This window comes from Carassius gibelio, chromosome B18 (assembly GCF_023724105.1).
Source record: "Carassius gibelio isolate Cgi1373 ecotype wild population from Czech Republic chromosome B18, carGib1.2-hapl.c, whole genome shotgun sequence".
Taxonomy (NCBI): Eukaryota; Metazoa; Chordata; class Actinopteri; order Cypriniformes; family Cyprinidae; genus Carassius; species Carassius gibelio.
Genome location: NC_068413.1, coordinates 971,001 through 996,741, shown reverse-complemented (window position 1 = coordinate 996,741; position 25,741 = coordinate 971,001). Strand labels below are relative to the sequence as shown.

The following is a 25,741-nucleotide window of genomic DNA, read 5'->3' as shown; positions in this document are numbered from 1 at the left end:
ATCTCTGAAAAATCTCAGCTATGAAAACAAAGCCTTGATCTCAAAGCCCATACAATGCACCCATACTGCTTAACATGAGAGCATTGTGTGTGTACATTTGTGACACTAATATCGTAATATTACGTCTTACTCTCTGGCGGAAGCCACTCGAACAATAAATCCTCAGCGGTGTTGGGGTCATGTTCCTTTGACCGCTGAACTGAAGCTTTCTTTAGAGCATCTTTATCTAAACACACACAGTGAATCACAATGATCTCAAATCTATTCGCAGACCTACAACAACTGGTTTAGTAAGTAGAAGTGTCCTTTGGGCCTAAACCCACCTGTAAGCCCTTCGGCTGTGTGAAATAAGGCACCGTGTGTCAGTCAGAGCCCTGCAGAGGAGCGCCAGCGTGTGTGACCTTCTCTCCCCAAACACAGCGCTGTAGACACCGACACCGGCCAGAACGAAGCACCATGCATCGAGCTGCCGAGGAGTTTGAGCACTAAATCCTCTTCCCTTCAGAGAGGATATAACACGCTTACTGTCCTGCACGAGCAGGACTCTAATGACACCCCAGACCAACATTAGCCCTTAAACACGCTGGTTTAGTAGTGGACCAGCCACTGAAGGCAGTAAACAGCACTGTTTACTGTAGATCACATTACAATGCAGGGTTAAAATAGGAACGGGATGCCATAAGGAGCACTGGACTAGCTGGGATTGTATCAGTATGAAATGCATCAGGCTCACAGTGGACTGCAGCAAAGAGAAACTGAGGAGAGTCTGTTCTTTAACTCAATGATTCAGAACGATTACTAATAAACGGTGCACTGGGACGTCTCTGGTGAGGTCTGTGGAAAGGCTGGCGTGTGTCACTGCAGAGCTGTGGCTTTCTTCGGTTTCACTGGTCTCTTCTAATAGTTTAGTGGAAGCTTTTGACAATGTGGCACAACTCAAAAGGATGTTACAGAAAATATTCCCATATTGCATCGACACACTCACTGCAGAACTGAAAAATGCAGAACTGAAAGAGTGTGACAACTTGATTAAAGATGTTAAAGTGTCTACAAAGTGGAAACAGTGTTTATAATAAACCTAATTTGTTGTCTATTAATGCAACTTTCTCTTAATTAAGCCTTTTTTTCTTACGATTCAGAGTTTATATCTCACATAAAGTAGTTTTTCTGCAAATCTCACAATTTCAAGGTATAGAGTCACAATTGTGAAATCTGAAATAACCTTTTTTTGTTTTGTGGCAGAAACTGAACTGAGGCTGCATTATATCTGGACTTCGACGAGCCACAGAACAAACTTAACTCAGCTGTGTAAAGATGCTTTTTTTTAAAAAAGTCTCCATTTATTTCTTAATGACGCACAGGCTTGAGACGAACCGCAATGCAGCAGACATCGACCTAGAACAGACTGGGAACCAGACATAAAATCTGACAACACAGAAAGTGTCAAGGTATGTGATTGCAAGACAAACACACAAAACAGTCCAATTCCTCCCTCGCAGAAACATGATGCATCATCATAATTAGCACCTATCAGTGAAGTGAGCACCCACACGAGGACAGCCAGAGTGCGCTTCAGATGCCCACAGGGGAGCAATTCTGAGCCATTCATTCTTTCCTGAACCTAATAGAGAGTAATATCTTAATGCAATGCACTCCTTGACAATAAAAATAGACAGGCGTGCTTCAACACTAACAAACTGAGCATTTAGAGCCTCTCTGAAGATCAAACATTACCATCCTCATAATCAAGTTCTGGATTCACACAGGTGTTTGTCTGGGGAGACTGGTGGTGGATGCGCTGCGGGTCACGTCCCGCCTCTGCGTCACATTCTCCGCCATCGCAGACGCAGGGCGAGGGCGCGCACGCACGCCTCTAATTCGAATTAATTTAAAATGAATGACGGTTAGTGATAAACGGTAAATATTGAAATAACAGACGACGGTGAATGTTAAAAAGACGGTTAGTCAGTATAAAACAGCGGCAAACGCAGCTAATAACAAAAAATTAAAAGACGACAAGTTTGTTGGAAACGAAGTAAAAACGAACGTTTGCGAAATTAAAAACAAAAATAGCACAAAAACCAGTAAAACAAAAATTCTCCGCAGTATGAGGGAAGACTAGAAATAACCAAACCTGCGCAGTTTTATGAGAGCAGCTGCTTTGACTGACGAAAAACTTAGCAGAAACTGCACAATAGCGCTGCTAATGAAAAAAAGAACCATATGTTTATTACGATGATGATGATTTTTGTAAGATACTCACCTGCGTTTGCTGATTGATAGTCGGCCGAGACTGATGCGCTGCGCTTCGGATCACGAGCTCAAGGTGATCTGCCAAACCTACCGGGGACTACTTCAGTAAAAACCACACGCGGATTGATACTAATGACGTCAAACTATGACAAAAATGTCAACATAACTGCTTTTTCAGCAATATTTGAGCAAATCTTTTCTGAGATAGATCTCGTATAGTTTCTTGGTGTTTCGTCAATCGAAGAAAAGTACATAAAGCACTAAAGTATTGATAAATAAAGCCAAGCTTCCTGATGGAGGGGATTATGAAACGCCAAATGAGGGAAGTGGAATGATCCAATCAGAAGGCGAGATACGGCGCGGTGCCTGAGCACGAGGAGAGCACGTGACAGCAGGATGCTGCGTTGCTGTTATTAAACTATAAACGAATGACAAAGTGCTTGTTTATAATATTAAATACACGTTTAAGTAACGCAGTAGACGAATTGCCCATATAAATCTATTCGTCTGTATGTATATATAGCGTACACACAGCGAAATTCATGTACTTCCGCGTTAATCCAGACGCACGCAGCATCAGCGTTCATCCTTTTAACTTTGAAAGAGATTTTTACTGTTACATACGTCGCTTATTTAGAGCACACTAGTGATGTAATGACACTACACAAAGTATCATCTCGAAATGAACATGCTGTTTTCACAAATGCCTCTTACTCAACCAGTCCTATGCGGTTTTGTGCATGCACCATGTTTTTGAACACGTGCCATGGTGAAATCTTGTTGCTTGGACAAGTTCTGTGCCGATGCTATGCTGTTGGACTCGTGCCAGTGTTTTTTTTTTTTGGACATGGACCATTGTGTTTTGTACTTGCACCATGGTAGCACTATGATTTTGACTGATGCATTATGGAAAAAAACATGACTCATAAATAAGTTAGTCATATAAAGCTGCCTGGTAATATGAATCGGTTATTATCATTTGATCCCTTCATTGTACCATGTTACTGACATGCTATTGTGTAATTTACGACAGGAATGTAAATATGAAGTGATGAATTACACGAATAATTGTATATTTCTATCACTTGGAGACATTCATAAAGCAGCTGTTGCATTCGTTAGTTAATAGCACCCTCTAGTGTTCATATGCTGTCACCAACATCAGTGAAAACATTGTAGAAAACAATGCAAGATTATGGCATCCAGCCATGTCAAAGATCAGTACCAAGGTTAGTTTAACAACTAAAAATTCAAAAGCACCCTTTTCATGGCACAGATTTCAAATCTGCACTTTTTATTTCTATACTTTCAACCAGGAATGATATGGACAGAGTGTGAGTGAAAGTATTGGACTGTTACACATAGAAATATCTCAGTGTTTGAAATCATATGCATCAGCCTTTCTTCTTCATCTGGAAGTAACTTCTGCATTTAATCGAAAGCTTATTAAACTCTGCAAGCTAATTCATTTTAATTGTGGGTTCATGGTGCACCTGCTATATTGTACATGCATAACACATATTTTGCAATTTACACACTAAATTATTTTTGTGGTGATTGACAGCATGCAAAAATGCCTAGATTTGTGCTGATCTTAAAATATAAGACATATCAATGTGAAATCTGTTGAAATTCAATTTTTTTAATTTCTCTGAGATGAAAGTTGCATGCTTGTACAGTATATTAAGCACGCAAAATAACGAGGTCACGAGATGACAACAATATAGCATGTCCAGTCACAGTGTTTCTCCATCTGGTGTTCACAGATGGATGTGTTTCATCTCAAAGACGTGTCATCTGTGTGTGATTTGAGTCAGTTTTCAGGCCTCTGCAGATAAATGCACCACTTCTGAAAACAATCCCAGTGCAAAACTGCACTTTAAGTTTTATAGGAATCTTTGGCTATATTTGATTGATATGGATTGAACCGGACCGTATTAAATGCATCATTTTAATAGACGCAGCATTTCATGTTCTGGACTATTATTGGTTATTGTTTGATGATGAGTCTGTTTTGAGTCTAGTTTGATGCTGTGCTACTACACTGACCGTCTGCACGTCTCTGTCCAGGTGAAGGTGTGTGCACTCACCTGCTCTCCACGACGGCCCCCCCGCTGCTGCTGCTCCCACTGCCCATGCTGACCGCTGCTCACTCACTGACCGCTGCTCACCTGCTGCCCGTCCTTGTGCCTCTCGCCCAAATCCGGTGCGGTCTGCATCGACGGCCAGTGGTCAGATCCAATGGTAAATCCCTCTGATGCTCTCTGGATTGGCTGGCAGTTGCAACCTTGTTCTGCAGAGTTTCTCAAACTTTGTTCTGGTTTGCAATCAGAAATCAGCTGTTATTATGATCCACATCAACTCCATTGCTCTCATTAGAGCCTCATTAGAAGAGTTTTTTAGAGCAACAAAACTAACACATTAATTGATAAAGTTGTCTTCTTTATGAGGAGCAAAAAAGTACTCACATCCACAACATTTACCCACAGTATACATGCTGAATGTTTATTATGGTGTATTTTATTATGTTACGTGATGCTTTCGCTAAGCAATGCTTCTTTAGGACTAGTAGTTTTTATTCATACTTTGATTTATTTTATGTTTTAAATATTTTCTATTTTCGTTTTAATTTCATTTAATTTTTTTTTTGAAAATGTGTATATTATTTATTATTTATTTTGAAAAGTTATGTATATATATTTCAGTTGAATTATTATTATTTCTATTAGTAATTTTAGTGCATAAAGAACTTTGCTTGGCAACTGTTTTTTATATTTGATTTAATTTCAGTGATTTCAAATGTTATTATATTATTTAATATATACTAATATGGTATTTATGAATATTTTGAAATATTTTTAGTTTAATATTTAGTTTTTCTTTAAATATTTTTTTTTTATTTAAATTTTTACTATTATTTGATATTATTATTTATTTTAGTTAGTGGCTTTTTGTTCTCACAAATTGAAGTGTCTTAAGTTTAGGTTTTTCATCTAATATTTTATTTTATTTTATTTCTATTTTTTATCAATACAGAAAATTATTTGTAATAGTTTAAGTATTAATTAACAGTAACAACACTGTTCAGCAGATACTCAAAAGCGATTTAGTCATACTAGATTAGGTTTAAAACTCGTTGCTTTTCTCGTTGCTTCTAAAATAAGCAGTTGCTATATTAAGTGTTTCTGAATAATTAATGCATGTGTCTTCTTTACAGGAAGACAGTGAGTCACGCAGCCGAGGACGAGCCGGATAATGCTTTATCTCTCGCTCTGGAGGTCACTGTGTACAGCGAGGCTCTTAACGAGGTAAGCAGGGTAAACTCTGATTAGTATGCTAACGGCTGAGACGTGAAGCCCACTATCACACGCATGTGTACAAACGTCTTAGTGTTCTGCATCATACAATCATCAAAACACAAAAGATAAAACTAGGCTCGGCTGATGATAACAGCACACTGGACCCTCACGACACAGATCTTGCTTTGTTCTCTTTCTTTTTCTCCCTCAGGCTCAGGTTTCAAGTTCAAAGTCATCATTTTGGATGATTTATTTACTAAAGAAAAGGTGCCAGCAATGCAACGAAATATTAAGAAGACATTAAGAGTATGCTATTGCTCTTGAATATGGTGGGTTTGATCTCTCTCTCTCTCCCCGTCTCTCTCTCTCTCTCTCTCTCTCTCTCTCGTCAGCTGTAGGTCACATGACCCTCTCTGCTGGCTCTCTCTGAGCATGCTCAGTTCACTGTGTTGTCAGGCAAAAAAGAAGGCAGCTCTGGAGCAGACGAGATCTGCAGCAGATAAACACACACAGAGAGAGAGAGTTAGTATGGATGAGCGCTGCTAGTGCACAGTAATTCTGCCGTGTTGGATGTTTGGGCCGTGTTTCTGTATGCAGGGTGCTGTCGATGCGCTGTGTGTCGTGTCGGAGGAGAAGCATCCGTCTGAAGGTGAGCTGGGTGTGGGGGAGGGGTGTCCTGGATGCTGGATGTCTGTGTTTTTGGGATGCATCGGTATGTGGCGTCTCCAGCGGGGCATTATGGGTGTTTAAGGACACACAGGGGACTCGGGCTGATGGATGCTGTCGAATGTGATGATTAGACTGATATATCATCCGTATGATTGCATGCTTAACAGAAGTGTATTTCCATCCAAAATCTCCAGAGAACCACTGATTTGTTAGTGAACGTTATATAAAATTAAGTTGTTTGTGTGCATCTTATTTATTGCATGTTAGCTTTTGCATCCAATAACGGACTGATTTCATGCAGGTTTGACACGAAAGCATCCATCAGAGTGATGATATTCACAAAGATGTGTGTTATATAATAATATAAAAACAGAGACGCTGGAGAAACTGTGACTCTTTAGAGAAACCAAATGGCTGTTTTTTGATGAAAAGAAGAAAGCTGATGGATTTTATAGATGTTTTAGACCTTATCTAGGTTTGAAATGAGTTATTATTTATGGTCAAAGAAACAGGGTCATGATTTTTCATGACAGTTGAATAGATTTTCCCTCTAAAAATACTGAAATTGTGTAATGTGTCCAGATTTGCAAGCAGGTTTTATATAGTATCCATTTCACACAAAATGGTAATTCATTGTGCGTTACATAAAAAACTATTTAAAATATTAATAAAATAATTACAGCAGATGTAGAAAAAATAAAAGCAACCATAAAAGCAAAGAATAAACTAAATCATTATTTTTAATTGTAGATAAAAAAAAGATATTTAATGTATTAAAATAAAAAAAAACATGTAAAAAATAATTTCAAAATGAATGCAAAAAAAAAAAAAATCACAATGCAAACAAAAGTAAATAAGATTTAGAAGAAAACAAAATAAGAAATTTCAATTGATTTTAAGTAACACATTGAATAAAAATGAAAGATTGAGGTAGAGAGAGTAAAATAATATGTTCCTATAAAATATACTCCAATAATATGTTTATTTTCAACTTAGATTTTTTTGTCATCCGTAGATTCTCATTATTGTAATGCATTAAAGTAAAATTCAATTAAAAAAGAATTTCCAAATGCAAAAAAAAATAAACAAAGTGATATTTTAATGCAGAATAAATCTTGTTTTATTTTTAGCGTTTTGAATATAAGGAGAAATAAAAGCCGTGCGTGACCTTGGCAGGTTTCGTGACGTCCATGTGGTGCGTTTTGTCAGTGTTTATCAGATATGACTTGTACAGGGCTACTTGGGAAATTAGTGCCCACACACACACACACACACACACAGAGAGAGAGAGAGAGAAGGTGTTGTTGCTAGGATACACAGTGGTGAGACGGAGGAGAGAGAACAGAGCGTTATTTTAAACGACTGCTGAGGTGAAACCAGAGACAGAAAGACGCCTCTGTTCCTGCAGGTCTCCGGACTGGACGCATGACTCTGGAGCTTTTCATGTGAGAAAATGTCAGCGATGTTTGACCGTGCATTGATTGATGCAGAAGAGTTCAGCATTGTTCTACAGTTGCTAGGGTGTTCTGAACGGTTGCTAGGGTTGCAAGGTTTGCTATTCTCTAAAGAGTCCAGTGTTGCTTTTGAGTTTTATTTATAATATTCATTATGTTTAATGCTAATTCTCATTAGGCTCTCATTACAGTTTTTTTTAATGTGTTAAAGTTAAAATGCATTAAAATACAATAAAAAGTAACGGTGCAAAAAAAAAAAAAAAAAAAACCATAAATGGGCTGAAAATGTTTTAATGCAGAACACACACACACACACACACACATGTATAATTACAAAATTTAATGCACAAACCAATTGCTAGTACATTTTACAATTAATTGCAAAGAAAAAACAAGTTACATATTGAATTAAATTAGATTTTGAAGTAGATTGACTAAAATAGTATTTTCTTGTAAAACATATTCCCAATCTTCGTTTTATCTTCAACTTTAAAACGTTTTTACAATAACATTTCTTGCTTCAGTTGTGATTTTTTTAATGTGTTCATATATACGATGATTTTCCCATGTTTTATCATCCAGCAGATGAAAATATTACATTTATGTGTGGAAGTGGTGCTTGCAAACAGCACACAGCTTTTTCCCATTATACCAAATCGTCTCTAATCTTTATGATTGCAGATATTGCAGTGATTTATTTCCTGAATCTGCAGGTGCACAATGATTTGTCATGTGTTGAGTTAAACAGAGAGCTCTCTGTGGTTTTGATAAATGATTTGTCTAGTAATCTGTTTATTTGTCCAGAGAGCTCATCTTACTGAAGACGTCTCCTGTCGTCCCAGAGTGCCTGTGTTTTGTGGTTTGAGCTGAAATGGATCAGAAAAGCTTCTTCCTGTCAGAGACGCGTCTGTGAACACCCGAGCCAATGGTGAGCTCACACTTCTTCACACACGGCCTGCGTTCACCTCACATCAGCTGCAAATTCATTAGGATTCATCTTATAATGTACTGCATTGTTGCTTGTGAATGTGAGAAAGCTGCTTTATGATGCAAATTATTATTATTGATAATCTAAACTCTTCTACAGTCACTGAAAAGAGGAATTTGACCGTCATTACAGATGATCACATTTATTCCTAATGTTTCTGCAATGCATTGACTATAGCACTGTACTCTAAACAATAAAACACCAAGCAACATTTCAGATTTATCTTGAACATGAAGAAATGTTGCATTTTCTGAAAAAGGAATCAATATTTAAATGCATATTCTTTTTTATAGGTGTTTTTATTTTATTTTTTAATTCTGGTCTCATTTTGCATTTGTTTAATGAATGCCAAATGATTAATTATCAGTGTTTTTAAAGTTAGATAAAATCAAAATAATGAACTATTGAAGTGATTATCAGCACTGTTTGTTCAGCAAAAAATCCAGAATAAATGTGCATGTTTGACTACAACAAAAACTATTAGTCTTTATTAATTGAAATAATGCTGAAATAAAATGAAATGTATATATTAGATAGAAAAATGTCAAACTGAAATGAATGAGTTTATGTTGAAGTACTAAAATGACTGAAACTAAAACTGAAATAAAATAGTTATAAAAAATAAAAAACTAATATTAAAAAACCAAATAAATAAAAAATAAATAATAATAACAATAAAATTAAAATGAAACCTTAAAACTTAAATAAAATAAAATAAAATACAAATAAAAGTGCAAATAAATAAATAAATTATGTAAAAGAGCTGTTTGTGTGTATTCAGGATGTTAAAATCTTAATATTAGATAGAAACATTTTAAACTGAAATTAATGAGTTTAGGATGAAGTACTAAAATGACTGAAACTAAAACTGAAATAAAATAGTTATAAAAAAATAAATAAATATTAAAAAGCAAAGAATAAAAAAAAAATAATAAAAATAATAAAATTAAAATGAAACCTTAAAACTTAAATAAAATAAAAAATAAAATAAAAAATAAAATAAAATACAAATAAAAGCGCAAATAAATAAATAAATAAATACTATAAAAGAGCACTGTGTGTGTTGTATTCAGGATGTTAAAGGCCAGGGCTGGACGGATGAAGAATCGGACGGAGAGAATGAACCGGAGCAGTTTCTGTACGGGATTCAGGTAAAACACTTTCGTACATTTGTTTTTCTTTTAGTAAAGATATATGACAAGTTAAATCTACCTTTAGACATTTTGTAAGTTCTTTTAATGTTAGTGATGTTGCCTTTGACACGGACCACGAAACCAGTCACCAGGGTCATTCTGTTGAAACTGAGATGTATACATCATCTGAATAAATAATATTTCCATTAATCTTTGGTTTGTTAGGATCAGACAATATTCGGTTCATATATGCAACTATTTGAAAATCTGGAATCTGAGCGTGCAAAAAATAAAATAAAAATCTAAATATTGAGAAAATCAGCTTTGAAGTTGTTCAAATGAAGTTCTTAGCAATGCATATTACTAATAAAAAATTTGGTTTAGATATATTTACAGTAGGAAACTTAAATATCTTCATGGAACATGAGCATAAAAGAGAAATTAATTTTGACTCATACAATGTATTGTTGTCTATTGCTACAAATATAGTAAATACTGTGTAATATCGCTGTGCACCTGTAGGGGAGCTGTGCAGCTGACCTGTACCGTCACCCACAGCTGGACGCAGACATCGAGGCCGTAAAAGACATTTACACGGACAGCGCTGTGTCCGTCAGGTGAGAACGACCCTCGCTCCACTTCTGATTCAGATCAGTGCATTCACACCCGATTCACACCCGATTCACTTTCACAGAGAGTACGGCACCATCGACGACGTGGACATCGACCTGCAGATCAACATCAGCTTCTTGGATGTGAGAGCACACACTTCCTGTTCAAGCTGCTGGGCTTCATGCACAGAGTGTGAATACAGTGATGTGTGTGTTTGCAGGAGGAGGTGGCGACCGCGTGGAAGGTGATCCGAACCGAGCCCATCGTCTTACGCCTTCGCTTCTCTCTTTCACAGTACCTGGATGGACCAGGTGAGAGACCTCAGCGTCTGTGTGTGTTTGCAGGCCTTTTATTAACTTTACACTGCTTTTATTGTGTTTACTCCTGCAGAGCCGTCTGTGGAGGTGTTTCAGCCGTCCAATAAAGAAAGCTTCAGCTTGGGCCTTCAGCTAAAGAAGTGAGTCAGCATACTGGGATTCATATTGAATTAAAAGAAAGATTTGCTCATTTTATAGTTGATTTATTCAGCAAGGCTGCATTCAGTTGATCAAAAGTGACAGTAAAGTCAAATAAATAATTATTTTTTAAATAAGTGGTACAAGAAAGGCTCATCTTACTTTGTATTTTTGTCTCGCTTCTAGTTAAAATATCCAGAAGTTCTTAAATTATGATGCATTTACTAGAAAAGCAATATGGCTTGAGATAATTTGTCTTGTTTCTAGAGGTAAAAAAAAATAAATTAAGTAAATTTTGCTTAAAATAAGTAAAATGATCTGCCCGTGGGGTGAGTGAAATACTCTTGTTTTAAGAATATTTTACTTAATAATAATAATTGTATTTGTTCTAAGCAAAATGCACTTCATTTAGTTTTTTTTATAGTGTTAGTTGTTGTCTGGAGACATGACAAATTATCTATGCTTATCTAGAAAATGCATCTAAATTAAATAATTTGTTTAATATTTTGCCTGGAAAGACAAGCCTTTTTTTTTTTAAATCCTGAAAAATAAAATGCATCCTGTTTCCACAGAAATATTGCTCAGCACAACTGTGTTCATCATTGATAATAATCAGAAATGTTTCTTGAGCATCATATTATTCTGATTTCTGAAGATCATGTGACACTGGAGGAATGATGCTGAAAATACAGCGGAGCAACACAGAAATAAATTATATTTGAAAACAAATTCACATAGAAACTAGCTATTGGATTTTATAATATTATTAAATTTTTTTACAGCATTTTAGATCAAATAAATACAGTCTTGATGAGCAGAAGTATTAAAAAAATATTTTCAATGCAGTATTTATTATGTGTATTTAAGCACAAGTGGAACACCTGACTGGCCAATCAGCATCTAGAACTGAAACAAAACAATCAGTTTTATTACGAGTCATTCTGTCGTTCAAAATGAAGCTGAAGCTTGTTTTGGTGTGTGCAGGATCCTCAGTACGTTCACGTCGCAGCAGTGGAAGCACCTCAGTAATGAGTTCCTCAAAGCCCAGCAGGAGAAGCGGCACAGCTGGTTCAAAGCCGGAGGAACCATCAAGAAATTCCGAGCAGGATTGAGCATCTTCTCCCCGATTCCCAAGTACGTCCCTATCGTTTGATACGAAAACACACGTCATACACACTGATGCATCTGAAATAAAGCTCAACAGCGATCGGCTGGAAGGGTTTTCTCTAGAGAGAACTATCATATATCATATATAGCTTCAGGAATTCTGCAGTTAAACAGGATTAGTTTTGAAATGATGTATTGTCATTACATTTACGTTCATGCATTTGGCAAACACACTTATGCACAGTTGTGTACACTTGCATTCAAGCTATATATATTTATATATTTTCATGCATTCATTGTTGAAACCAATGCATTGTTGCTGATGCAATGCTGTTTGAGCTGCATGTGATTGTCATGTACTATTAAGTCTTCAATGAAAGGTTTAGTTTAATGAAGATTCATTTTAAAGAGATTTTTAATGATGATTTTGCTTCCCCAGCCCGACTGTTGAGCTTTATTAAAGTGGAGTATCTGCAATCAGAAAAATCAGCCTAATTTAAGGCCCCATTTAACCCCTTTGGCAGATTCTATTTAGTTTTTTGTCTTGTTTTAAGCAAAAAAGAATTAAATTTTGATGCATTTTTTTTATTATTTTGCTTCTCAAGTAAATAAAAGATCAAGGAAACTAGTCGACAAAAGAAATTATGGCTTGATTTGTGAAATATTTATAAAAAATAAAGTGAGTTAAAGCTCTGTCGGTGGGGTCAGAAAAATAAACTAAATTAATTTATTTCTCTGACACCATTAAAATGTTTTAAGCTTTTAAGCAAAAACTCATTTTATTTTGATGCATAAAAAAAGACTTGGATCTTTTATTTACTTGAGAAGCAAGATAATGAAAGATATCAAGTTGTTTTGTTGAAAAATGTGTGAAAATGAAGTGAGTTTAAGCTTAAAACAAGAAAAATAAACTGAATTGAATGTGAAAAACTAGTGTGTTTAGTTTTATTGACCCTGGCACTGACAGTTACTTTTTTCAAGTTTTAACCAAAGATACAAAAAAAGTCTTAGTCTCTTATATCAGTTTGCTACTGAAGTGAATGTGTTTCATTAAAATGTTTGTATTGGAAAATGAGACCAAGGTACTTAAATAAGAAGAAGTCATTTTGCAGTGCAAGTTCTGCTTTCTGCTAGTCGGCAAGCATACTTAAGCTAATTCCAGCGTGAACTCATCCGCTGGCTGTGGCCTCCATCTTGGCTCCAGGTCTCCCAGTTTCCCCCTGATCCAGGACTCGGTGTTGAAAGGCAAACTGAATGTGCCCGAGCTCAGAGTCACCCGGCTCATGAACCGCTCCATCTCCTGTACCATGAAGAACCCCAAGGGGGAGCTGTTTAGTTATCCTCCGAACAGCCAGGTCAGCATCCCGTCTTCCCCGACTGCACGCTTTCCTTTCCGAACTTTCTCTCCTCGCTTCTCCATCCCTGTGACCCCTCACTAGGACCTCCAGATTAAACATGGATGCACAGTCCCTCATCCCAGCCCTCCGACACCCCCCTCGCCTAACACGGCTGGCTGGCATCTTTCCCATAATGCTTTGTCTCCGTTAACCCATCAGACTGTGGCTGTCCCGGCGGGCAGGGCCCCTGCGCAGATTACCACCCGCCAGCTGATTGAGTTGTTTTTCTCATCCCAGGCGGGCGGACACTGCAAGAACATCCCCACGCTGGAGTACGGCTTCCTCGTGCAGGTACAGCTTCAGAGACACGCATCACTTCATCCTTTCCCAGAGAACATCCCAACATCACATGCGTGCATGTCCAGGGCTGCGTCTTAGTGAAGCTAAATACAGAGCGGAAATCTCATAAAAGTTCACAATCGTGATGATGCTGATCTGCCAAAAATGTACAGCTTTATTCTGAAAAAATAAAAAATAAAATGAATTAACGCAAGCCTAAAAACTGAAAACCTTATTGAAAAAATAAATTAAATAAGAAAAATATTAAATTTAACTAAATTAGAAAAAACGGAACTAATGATGATTTATTAAATTAAATTAGAAAAAAATAATAATGAAGAATTATTAAATTACATTAGATTAAATCAAATTAAATTAGGAAAAACAAAACAGATATAATGTACACCTAAGGTGATAATACAACAGATGCAAATATTTATTAATGACACAGAAGATTACAGCACCTACCAAAAATGTACATCTTTATTTTGAAACGAAGAAAAAAAAGAAAGAATTAATGCACGCCTTAAAAACCTTATTGAAAAATGAAATAAAATTACAGTAAATAATAAATTAAATGAAATAAAATAAAAAAAATATGAAATTTAAATAAATTATAAAAACTGAATTAATGAAGATTTATTCAATTAAATTAGAAAAAAATAATGAAGAATTATTAAATTAAATTAAATTAAATTAAATTAAATTAAATTAAATTAGGAAGAAAAAAACAGGTGAGGTGATAATACAACAAACTTAAATATTTATTAATGTAATGTACAGCTGCATTTAGAATTTGAAAAATAAAATAATTAAATTAAATTAAAACAAATTGAAAATTAAATTAGAAAGAAAAACAGAATTAATGAATAATTATTAAATCAAATTATAATAAATTAGGGGATAAAAAACTAAATTAATGCACACCTAAGGTGATAAAATAATGTACAGCTTTATTCAAAATCAAATTCAGTTGATAAAATGACAAACTTTAATGTGCATTAATGAAGCACAGGATTAATGCTCCTTACAAAAATGTACATCTTTATTTTTTATGCTTAAAAATTTAATTAAATGTGATAAGTAAGTTTAACCATCATAACCACTTGTATGTTTATCTTTTTCCAGATTTTCATTCTTTAAAGGCTCTCGTTTCTTAAATCTCTTGCAGTTCTTAGTTCAAAAGGAACATGCTGCTGTGTTATGTAGTAAATAAACCTGTAATTATTTCATTACCTTGCTGTTATTACAGTAATAAGCTTTAAGAGGCTGTGCTACAGAGTGAAGAATAACCACAGCTGAAAGATGTTTCAGTAATATTCACAATATAGCATTATACAGCACAGCTACGTTTAGGACACATTCACATTCATTTAAAAGTGATTTTATGAACCCTGATGTTCCCATCTGTGCTGCTTGGGGTTAGTAAGATTTATTAAAGAGATTAACGATGCATTTACTTGATCAAAAGTGACAGTTAAGACATTTATAAAGTTAGAAAAGATAAATGAAATGCTGTTTCATCATATTACACAACAGCTTCGTGATTGGCTCTGTGATTGCGGTGCGCTTCTCTTTGATCTTCCGTCAGCAGCTCATCCTCGTCTCTGTCTTTCCTCCGTTAGATCATGAAATACTCTGAGCAGCGGATCCCTACTCTGAACGAGTACTGCGTGGTGTGTGACGAGCAGCATGTCTTCCAGAACGGATCCATGCTGAAGGTGAGCGTCAGCTTTTGCTCACGCCTAAAGCTGGGTTCTGTGCTCTGATTGGTCGGTTTGTTCCCGCCAGCCTGCGGTCTGCACGAGAGAGCTGTGTGTGTTTTCCTTCTACACGCTGGGAGTGATGTCCGGAGCGGCCGAGGAGGTGGCCACCGGCGCTGAGGTGCGTCATTCCTCTTGTGTTTGTAGTGGATTTAAGAAAGAAATAGCATTAAAAAACCAAGGAAATTACATAAAAAATTATTAAATTAAATTAGAAAAAATAACATACACCTAAAGTGATAAAGTGCAAAAAACTTTAATATTTAAAGTATATGTAAAGCTGTATTTTGAATATTTTTTTAAATAAAATTACATTAACAAATTAAAATAAATAAAAAATATAAAATTAGAAAATTTAAAAAATAATTAATGCACAACTAATGTGATGAAATACTACAAAATTAAATATGCATTAAATTAAATTGAAAATTATTAAATAAAATTAGGCAAAAGCTCCATTAGTTTTTGTAGAATATTTGTGTTTGTAGAAAATTTTAAAAATACAATTACATTAAATAACAAATGAAATGAAATTTAAAATTATTCAGTTAAATTAGAAAAAAGAAAAACTCCTAAAGTGATAAAGTGAATATTTACATAATATGTACAGCTGTATTTTAGATTTAATAAGTTAAATTACATTAAATAAAAAAAATATTCAATTAGAAAAATACAAAAAAAGAATTAATGCACACATAATGTGAAGAAATACTACAAAATTAAATATGCATGAAATTAAATTAAATAAAAAAATTATCAAATTACTCACAAGCTCCATTCATTCGTCTCATGTGCTCGTGTGTAGAGTATTTGTGTTTGTAGTGAATTTGAAAAATAAAATGACATTAAATAACAAATTAAATTAAATTAAAATGTATTCAATTAAATTAGAAAAAAAGGTGATCAAATGCAAAAAGCTTAAAGATTTAAAGTATATGTACAGCTGAATTTTTTTTAATTAGATTACATTAACAATTGAAATTAAATAAAATAAAAAAATATTAAATTAGAAAAAAAACAATTAATGCACACCTAATGTGATACTAAATACTACAAAATTAAATATGCATGAAATTAATTAAATTATTAATTAAAAGTTATTAAATGAAATTAGACAAAAGCTCCATTCATTGGTGTTGTGTGGTGCGGTGTAGTGTCTGCAGAGTAAATGTGGTGTGATGTTGATCTTCAGGTGGTGGATCTGCTGGTGGCCATGTGTCGCGCTGCTCTCGAGTCGCCTCGTAAAAGCATCATCTTTGAGCCGTATCCATCTGTGGTCGACCCCAATGACCCCAAAACCCTCGCCTTCAACCCGAAGGTGACCGTCTTGCACTCATATGAGCTATAGTTTGATCTGTTACTCATCAGTATAAACGATTCGAGACACATCTGTGTCCCTCGAGCTCAAAAGCAGTCATCAGTATTACAGGAATATTTGTAGCAATAGACAACAATACAAGCAGCAAGGGGCGTAACCTTTCCGTCACATGCTTGAGGTATTCGGCCAATCACAGCGCACTAGATAGCTGGCCAATCAGAGTACGCCTCGCTTTTCAGACTGATGAGCTTTGTAACAATCGATGTGTTTCAGAAAGGAGAAACAATAATGTGGGAAACTACTGAACTACTTTGAACCACAAACCACATAAACACATTTCATTGCACCAAATACACCAAATAATGTGTAGCCGCATCATGTGACCCCTTTAAGTAAATGTGTCTTGATTTAGTAATGTTTGTACTGAAAAACACTGAGTAAGAAAATTATTTTCTGCAGTGTATTAACATTCAAATCAACACGACTTCAACTTTAACCTGGATCAAACCTTTCCTTCCTTGTGTGTGTGTGTGTGTGTGTGTGTGTGTGTGTGTGTGTGCGTGCGTGTGTGTGTGTGTGTGTGTGTGTGTGTGTGTGCGTGTGTGCGTGCGTGCGTGTGTGTGTGTGTGTGTGTATGTGCGTGCGTGCGTGTGTGTGCGTGTGTGTTTGCATGTGTGTGTATGTGTGTTCATGTGTGCGTGTGTGTGTGCATGTGTGTGTTCATGTGTGTGTGTGTGTGTGTGTGCATGTGTGCGTGTGTGCGCGTATGTGTGTTCATGTGTGTGTGTGCATGTGTGTGTTCATGCGTGTGTGTACATATGTGTGTTCACATGTGTGTGCGTGTGTGTGTGTGCATGTGTGTGTTCATGCGTGTGTGTGTGTGCATGTGTGCATGTGTGTGCGTATGTGTGCGTGTGTGTGCGTATGTGTGTTCATGCGTGTGTGTGTATGTGTGTATGTGTGTTCACATGTGTGTGCGTGTGTGTGTGTGCATGTGTGTGTTCATGCGCGTGTGTGTGCATGTGTGCGTGTGTGTGCGTATGTGTGTTCATGTGTGTGTGTGTGCATGTGTGTGTTCATGCGTGTGTGTGCGTATGTGTGTTCACATGTGTGTGTGCGTGTGTGTGCGTATGTGTGTTCATGTGTGTGTGTGTGTGTGTGTGTTCATGTGCGTGTGTGCGTGCGTGTGTGCCTATGTGTGTTCATGTGTGTGTGTGTGTGTGTGCGTGTGTGTGTTCATGTGTGTGCATGCGCATGCATGAGTGTGTGTGTGTGTGTGTGTGATTATTGCACTGCTCCTGTGCCGAACAGAAGAAGAATTATGAGCGTCTGCAGAAAGCTCTAGACAGTGTGATGTCTATTCGGGAAATGACGCAGGTACTGTGGCAGAATGCAAGATAAACAAATCTGTTCATTTAATATTTCATCATATCTCTTTTATTGTCCAGAATTAGACAGCTTTTAGTCAGTCTCCTTGCCAAAGAATGATCCTTAAATCTTTTGTATTATTAAATCATACAAAGACTGAATTAAAGTTGAAACAAGAATGATATTGGTGAATGAGTTGTGTTTTTCTGTAGCTGTATCTGTATTTCAGGGCTCGTATCTAGAGATCAAGAAGCAGATGGATAAACTGGATCCTCTGGCTCATCCGTTACTGCAGTGGTGAGTTCATTAGCAGCAGGCCGGGTATTACACTGATTTTACCACAGGCCGTTCTGATGGTTTATTGTCTATCTCTGCAGGATCATATCCAGTAACAGGTCTCATATTGTGAAGCTGCCGCTCAGTAGGGTAAGATGAACTCTTTTTCTAACTTTTATGAGCTTGCATCTGTTCATTTACACTTCTGTGTTTTCTGTGTATAGCAGCTGAAGTTCATGCACACATCTCATCAGTTTCTGCTGTTGAGCAGCCCGCCTGCAAAAGAAGCTCGATTTCGCACCGCAAAGAAGCTCTACGGCAGCACCTTCGCCTTCCAGTGAGTCTCAGTGACCTGCAGACACACACACACACACACACACACATGACTGTTGCATTGACAGTTTGGTGTGGACTTTGATCGAATAAATGCAGTCTTGGTTTTGTTTCAAAAGCGATAAATTATAATGTCTCCAGTATGATAAAAAAACTGCCTTCAGGAAATGCAAGCGATGGAGTGCTACATTCTTATTCGTTTCATTTAGCTGACACTTTTAACCAAAGCGACTTACAATTGCTCATATGTCAGAGGTCGCACGCCTCTGGAGCAACTAGGGGTTAAGTGTCTTGCTCAGGGACACATTGGTGTCTCACAGTGGATTCGAACCCATGTCTCTCACATCAAAGGCATGTGTCTCATCCACTGCGCCATCAACACCCCACATGTTGCATTACTTTTTGAATACAAACTTCATTTTAAATGCAAATTACATTTTAGATACAAATTACTTTTTAAATAAAAATTACATTTTAATTGCAAATTACATTTTAGATACAAATTACTTTTTAAATTCAAATTACATTTTAGATACAAATTTTATTTTAAATACAAACTACATTTTAATTGCAAATTACATTTTAGATACAAATTACTTTTTAAATGCAAATTACATTTAAGATACAAATTTTATTTTAAATACAAACTACATTTTAATTGCAAATTACATTTTAGATACAAATTAATTTTTAAATGCAAATTACATTTTAGATACAAATGTTATTTTAGATACAAATCTTATTTTAAATACAAACTACATTTTAATTGCAAATTACATTTGAGATGAAAATTACTTATAAATGCAAATTACATTAATATCACAAACTACATTTTTTATACAAATTACATTTTGATTGCAAACTGCATTTTAAATACAAACTAAATTTTAATTGCAAATTACATTTTAGGTATAATTTTTATTTTAAATATAAACTAACTTTTGATTGCAAATTACATTTTAAATGCAATCTAGATTTAGATTTCAAACCACATTTTGATTGTAAACAAAAATTTTCTTTTTTTAATATAATGGGAGGTTTCTATTTTGGTGCATGGTTCAGTGTAGCAACTGTATTTTTTACTCTCTCTTTGTTTTGTGCTAAAGATCATTACTTTTAGAATAGCTGCATTTTACATGAAAAAAGGTCCAAAGTATCCCAAAGCACACATCTGATCTTCTGTTGAGATATATCTTTATATTTTTCTTATTTGATTGAATTCAACAAGCAAAGTCGTGCAATAAAGTAAAAATGTTTATATATTTTTTTTTAAGTTTAAATTTTGTTCATTTTAGAAAAAAACATGAATTTTAAACATGAGTTTTAAACCTTAAATCAGCCAAGAAATCAGATTTAGAAGCTGCTGATCAGGTTACTATTCAGAGCTTTCCTACAGAGAAATAATATCAAGAGAATCAAAAATAATGACAGGGTTATATCGGGTGCAGACTTATAAATGTGGTATAAATTTAAACACCCCCCCTGGAAAACACGTCAGGTTTTTTTGTGCTATTTCTGTGCTGTTTTTATGAACACATTTACACTTTTAGAACTTGAGAGAAATAAAAGTCATTCAAAAACAGCCAACGAAAGACTAGCATAACTCAGAAATATCTCCAGACGTCTGTGTTTAAAAATACACCAATGCCAGATTCAGCGAACAGCTGCGTTACATCATACTGCACAGGTCATCAGATTTTTTCAGTCAAGCTTTTAAAACTGAATTTTGACATCCCAAAACTCACAAGCATGATACTAGGATGTCTCTCGGTGTTATTTTGGTCTGTGGGATGTTTTTTCTCTTGTTTTATCATCACTCGTTTCTCTCTCTAGTGGCTCCCATATTGAGAACTGGCACTCGGTTCTGAGGAACGGACTGGTCAATGCTTCTTATACTAAACTGCAGGTATGTATAAGCCATCAGTCAGCTGACCTCAGACGCAGCTCCTCATTGGACAGCTCATGTTCTCTGACGTCCAGATGATCTGTTCTACTTCCTGTAGTAAAGGATGGATGGATGTGATTGGCTGCGTTACTTCACAGTGTGTGCTGTATAGTGCTGACTCTGGGGGAGTAGGAAGGGAAACATTGCAACATTTCAAACAGTAATCTGCAACATTGTTTCACTCAAACCTCGTTTCCTTTTTCAGTAGTTTTCTCTTGTTTTCCAGAACAGATATCTAAACATTCTTACGTCAAGATACATTTACTTGAGATAAACAATGACATGAAGATACCAATCGAATGGGGTCAGAAAAATAAATTTAATTCAAAATTCACAAAAGATTATTTTTATGTCACTTAAAAATAAAAATAATATTTACATTAAAAATAATATTTTTATGTTTTTTTTTTCTTGTCACTTACATTTGATGATCAGAAAAGAGAACTTCTTATCTTTTTGTTGTAATTTTTCATCTTGATCTAAGATTATTTGTACTAGGAAACAAAACATTTTTGTTTTGTTTTTTTGTTTTGTGCAGCGCCATGAGAGGCATCCACTTATCATTTTTTAAATAAAAATTTATTATGCATTTTTAATTCAATTCAGTGTAGACATGGATGTTTAATTCTTAGCTAAATTATTTCTTATAAAATTTTCCTTTAAATTATTATTATTATTTTTTTATTCAAGTACAAATATCTCAACATTCAAGAAACATTTACTTGAAGTAAAATGACATAAAAAGTCAAAATTATCAAATGGATTAAAATTAAGTTTTTTTATATTTAAAACAAGGAAAAATATCAGTTAGTGGGGTCAGAAAAATGGACTTAATTTAAAAAGGAAAACTAGTTTTATTTTCTGAAAGGTCAATATTTTTTCCTGTTTTCAAGTGTACAATTTTCTAAGTTTTTCAAAAAAATAAGACTTGTCTTTGTACTGATATTTTGTATCTTTTTTTAAGAATGTTTAGATTTGTGTTCAGTGAGTGGCATCCTCTTATCATGCTGGAAATACATTTATTTAGCATTTTTTAGTGTAAAAATGAATGCACTTTTGTCAGACTGATCAAATAATGTTACAAATCATGGCAGATTTGACTTGCGTTTCGTTCATCACACTGGAAATGAAAGGTGAAGTTGCATTGTACTGTTAGATGGGAGTATCCTGTTGTGAACAGATGAATAAATCTGTCTCTCAAGCTTTGCTTTATGCACTTCACTGAAGACTGTGAGATCAGTGGTGTTTGATGAGGGTTTGTGTTCAACACCGAAGATGAAGCTTACCAGCAAAATCCTCCTGCAATGATCTTTTTATATTTCTTCAATTCCATATCTGTCCTTTTCATGTCATCTGGTGCTTGTGATGTCATGCATTTCTTTCTCGTCTCTCATGAGACTGTAGGTTAATAATGCATGCTCATGCATCTTCATTGGAAACCATATTCATCATCATCATCATCATCATCATCATCACACCTGTTGTTTCCTCACGCTTTCCTCCATCTCCCACGACGCTTTCTTCTTCATTCACTGAATGCATCCCATCAGACGTCTGTGTCTTGCTGTGATTCTCCGGCTCACAGCTCCGATGTGAAAGCGTTTCTGACGTGTTTCTCTTCTTTCACGGGGAGCGTGTGCGGAGCGTGTAACTCTCTCCTCCTCTTCTTCTTCTCTTTCATCAAAGCTGCACGGAGCAGCGTACGGGAAGGGCATCTATCTGAGCCCCATTTCCAGTATTTCCTTTGGATACTCAGGTAGGATCCAGACCCGTGTCCTCTGTGTTTTTCTGTGGGTTCCTCATCACATCTCAGTCTGTTTTCTGATTCATATGTTGTGTGTGGACACTCTTTTTGAATCTGGGATGTTTTTGTTGTTGTTGTTGTATGTGCTGAATTGCTTTCCACAGTGCAAGCGATCAGTATTTCGTCTAAAACTATCCTTGAAACAACATACTTTTACCTCGTTAGCAAAGTCTAAGCTAATCTACCTTTTGTTGATTTCTTCCACTTTTAATTTTTGTCTTATTTTTGCAGTGCAAATACCTCAATATTTTTAAATCGCTACATGTCTTTAAGAGATGTATATGAGATCAGATGATTGCTGTTGTGTGTGTTCAGGAATGGGGAAGGGCCAGCATCGCATGCCCACTAAAGATGAGTTAGTGCAGCGATATAATCGAATGAACACACTGCCACAGGTACGACATTAAAACATGTGCCCTGTGCTGGCCGTCTCGGAGCATTCATCTGTTATGTGTCCTTCAACAGAGTCGACCCATACAGTCACGCTTCCTCCAGAGCAGGAACTTAAACTGCATCGCTCTCTGTGAAGGTAAAACACCTCCGATCTCATCTGTCAGGTTTGGAAATGCATTGCTGAGAACTTCATTTGAACGACTTTAAATATTTAGATTTTTTTTGCACGCTCAGATTCCAGATTTTCACATGATATTGATATTGTCAATGATGCATTAATCTCAGTTTTGAAAAATGTGAACCTTACGTCACATGTAGCATGATCGATTCTCTTGTGTTGGGTTGCATGGTGATGTATGAGATGACTGTGTTTGTGTTTCTGTGCTGACAGTGATCACATCCAAAGATCTGCAGAAACATGGAAACATCTGGGTGTGTCCGGTGTCTGACCACGTCTGCACACGCTTCTTCTTCGTGTGAGTGTCTCTACGGAAGCCCACTGAGGCCATGCACTTGCACTCTCTTGTTCTCTTGTGATCTCAATTTATTTTTATTATGAACTTGTCATAAAATGTTATGCATGTAAAAAGGCTGTTTTCTGATGATCAACGTTTTTTTAAAATGTATTTTGTGTGCTAGAATTAAATAACTTTATTTTAATATCACTATTGCAGTATTAATTTAATTTAAATTTTTTGATTTTCCATTTATTTTTGTAATTTTAGTTTAATTTTTTTTTTTTTTTTTTGCAGTTTTTAGTTCATGTACATCTAAATCATTTTTATTAATTTCATTTTTGGTTTTTGTTATTTTAGTACATTAAGTAAAACTAAATTGAAATGAGAAATTATTCCACAGTTTCTGGGGTCAGAAAAATAAACTTCATTCAAAAGAAACACAAGATTATTTTTCTTGCCCCACTGTCTTTAATTTTAAGCAAAAATCACTTAATTTTGACGCTTTATTTGACTTTTTTTGACTTAATATCTATATATATATAAAAATAATTAGTTACCTTTAGTTACTAGTGTTATTTTTAGTATTGTTTATGAATTTTTTAGAATTTATTGATTAGCTTTTATTTTTATTTGATCTCATATTAGCTTAATTTTTATTTCAGTTTCAGTTTTAGTCATTTTAATACTTGAACTTATTTAATTTCAGTTCGTAGCCAATGTAACATGTTTAATTTTGATTTGTTTTCAAGTTCTTCATCTGTTATTATATTTCATTTCAATGCAAAATGAATGCACTAATAGTCTACTTTCAGAAGATGAGCGATGTAATTTCAAGTATTAGCTGTGTGTGTGATGTGTGTGTCAGGTATGAGGACGGTCAGGTGGGAGACGCAAACATCAACACACAGGAGCCCAAGATCCAGAAGGAGATCATGCGTGTGATCGGCACCCAGATCTACTCCAGCTGAGGGCCTTCCTTTCCTCCGCTCTGTCCATCTCTGCTTTCTTTCTTCCTGTCTTTCGCAAGGGATGCGGGATGAGATGAAGGAAATCTTCAGGATAAGCCCCGCCCACAACCCTTTGACTTCCCACAGAGCCGCCGCCGCCGCCGCTGTCAATCAAAAGCAGACGGGCGCCTGATTGGACGAGACGGAACTCACCAGAGTGTGATGTCACATCTGTCACTCTTAATATCTGTACACGTAAAACCAAGAAACTCCTTTCAAATGTTTACTGTGTTTTTTTGCGTCTCTGGATAGTAGATGATGAACCTGTGCGTTTTATTGTGTTCGTATCTTCTTCATCTTTCTCCTCCGCTGCTCTTTCTGAATGATGACATGTATTAATATCCCAGATGGAGTTTCCTCCTGACATTAATTTCCCGTCTTTTGTTGCTCGGCTCCGCTGAGAGGACGGGGACACGTCGTTTCTCATGTTTATGCTTTTTGGTGACGTCGTCTGAAAGCTTTATTTCAGACATTCCCGAGTGCTTGAGAGGGATTTCCACAGAGCTCTGGCTTTATAGGAAGATGCACGCTAGCAGTCAAACATTTGGACACATTATTTATTCTATTTCCACACGTTACAATAAGAGTAAAGTGTGCAAACGCTGAAATCAAAAAAAGTTAGCGTGCAATGCAAGTTGCAATCGTCTCGTCTTGATGTGCTTTGCATCAAAAGGCTTTAAAAATGATTATAGTAGATGCATAATAAATAAAAATGCATGCATCAGAAAAAAGGTTAATTAAAAAGTTGCACGCCATTCAGAACGAGCCAAAGCAAAAATGAGTAATAAACCAGATCATGAGAACTTAGATTTATTAAATCTAATTCTGAATCGTGCAATTGTTGATTGATTTATGACAGTCACTCATTGTTTGTGGATGTCGTAAAAATAAAATCAAGTCAAATAAAAATGCATTGCACATTGAAATGTCATGCCACTTGTCGTCCAGTTTGTGATCATCTTTATGATTTGTTTTTGTAATATTCTAAACATAACTTACTAATCATAACCTGCCAGTGTGGCTAGTGAGTTATGTGTTAACCTGCATGGCAGGTGTTGCATGGATAAATCATTTATACCATATTCCATAAAAGAGAAAGAGAGAGAATTTTAATAAAATAAAAAAAAGAAGTATATGATTGATTTCAGTGATTTAATCAGATGTGTTGTGTCCAGGTGTTTGACTTCTGGTGTTTGTGCTGATTCTGTTGGATCTCTCTGGTGTTGGTGGGATTGTAAATGATTTGATGAGGGTCCTGCACTGATTCTCTCGCCTCATGCACCTTTTCTTCTGGATCTGTGTTGGACCTGAAGGAGGCTGTACATAATGAAGGACAGGAGGAATGCGTTCTCTGGTTGTTTCTCTTTGCTCACGCTGTATGAACTGATCCTGATGAACTGAATTAATAAAGAGAGGTTTTTTTTGCACAA

At 35.6% G+C, this 25,741-nt stretch overlaps 2 protein-coding genes across 11 annotated transcripts in view; one reads left to right on the top strand and one right to left on the bottom strand.

Moving 5' to 3' along the window:
- The window catches only part of LOC127977001 (pyruvate kinase PKM), a 15,331-nt gene extending 10,926 nt beyond the window's left edge, over nt 1–4,405 (bottom strand). For 2 of the 4 annotated variants that reach the window (XM_052581612.1, XM_052581613.1), the window contains exon 1: nt 324–583. In XM_052581612.1, coding sequence (XP_052437572.1) covers nt 324–568 — 245 coding nt within the window. In that variant the 5' untranslated portion in view covers nt 569–583. Of the gene's footprint in view, nt 1–323; nt 584–2,263; nt 2,460–4,343 lie in introns of those variants that run through there. The other 2 variants (XM_052581614.1, XM_052581615.1) reach the window with 2 other exon arrangements.
- Nucleotides 1,190–25,741, top strand: LOC127977000 (protein mono-ADP-ribosyltransferase PARP6). Of its 7 annotated transcripts, none has more exons than XM_052581608.1 (27): nt 1,195–1,448; nt 4,324–4,497; nt 5,471–5,561; nt 5,764–5,819; nt 5,945–6,201; nt 8,480–8,603; nt 9,737–9,814; nt 10,319–10,413; nt 10,491–10,551; nt 10,629–10,719; nt 10,799–10,865; nt 11,848–11,997; nt 13,175–13,325; nt 13,527–13,658; nt 15,272–15,367; nt 15,438–15,530; nt 16,602–16,727; nt 18,039–18,104; nt 18,325–18,392; nt 18,473–18,521; nt 18,599–18,708; nt 20,538–20,610; nt 22,336–22,405; nt 22,769–22,848; nt 22,919–22,982; nt 23,238–23,322; nt 24,170–25,741. In XM_052581608.1, the coding sequence occupies exons 6-27, from the start codon at nt 8,601–8,603 to the stop codon at nt 24,270–24,272; spliced, it is 1,911 nt and encodes a 636-aa protein (XP_052437568.1). In that variant the 5' UTR covers nt 1,195–1,448; nt 4,324–4,497; nt 5,471–5,561; nt 5,764–5,819; nt 5,945–6,201; nt 8,480–8,600; the 3' UTR covers nt 24,273–25,741. The 7 variants fall into 7 exon arrangements, 6 of the variants coding, with proteins under 6 accessions (XP_052437568.1, XP_052437571.1, XP_052437569.1 ...); XM_052581611.1 differs by having other exon boundaries at nt 1,199–1,448; nt 13,605–13,658; XM_052581609.1 differs by having other exon boundaries at nt 1,204–1,448; nt 18,042–18,104; nt 18,596–18,708.

Excerpts from the sequence above, each read along its gene's own strand:
- LOC127977000 (XM_052581605.1), top strand. Across the intron at positions 16,728-18,038 it reads CCCTCGCCTTCAACCCGAAG|AAGAAGAATTATGAGCGTCT; the intron begins GTGACCGTCTTG and ends TGTGCCGAACAG. Across the intron at positions 22,406-22,768 it reads TATTTCCTTTGGATACTCAG|GAATGGGGAAGGGCCAGCAT; the intron begins GTAGGATCCAGA and ends GTGTGTGTTCAG.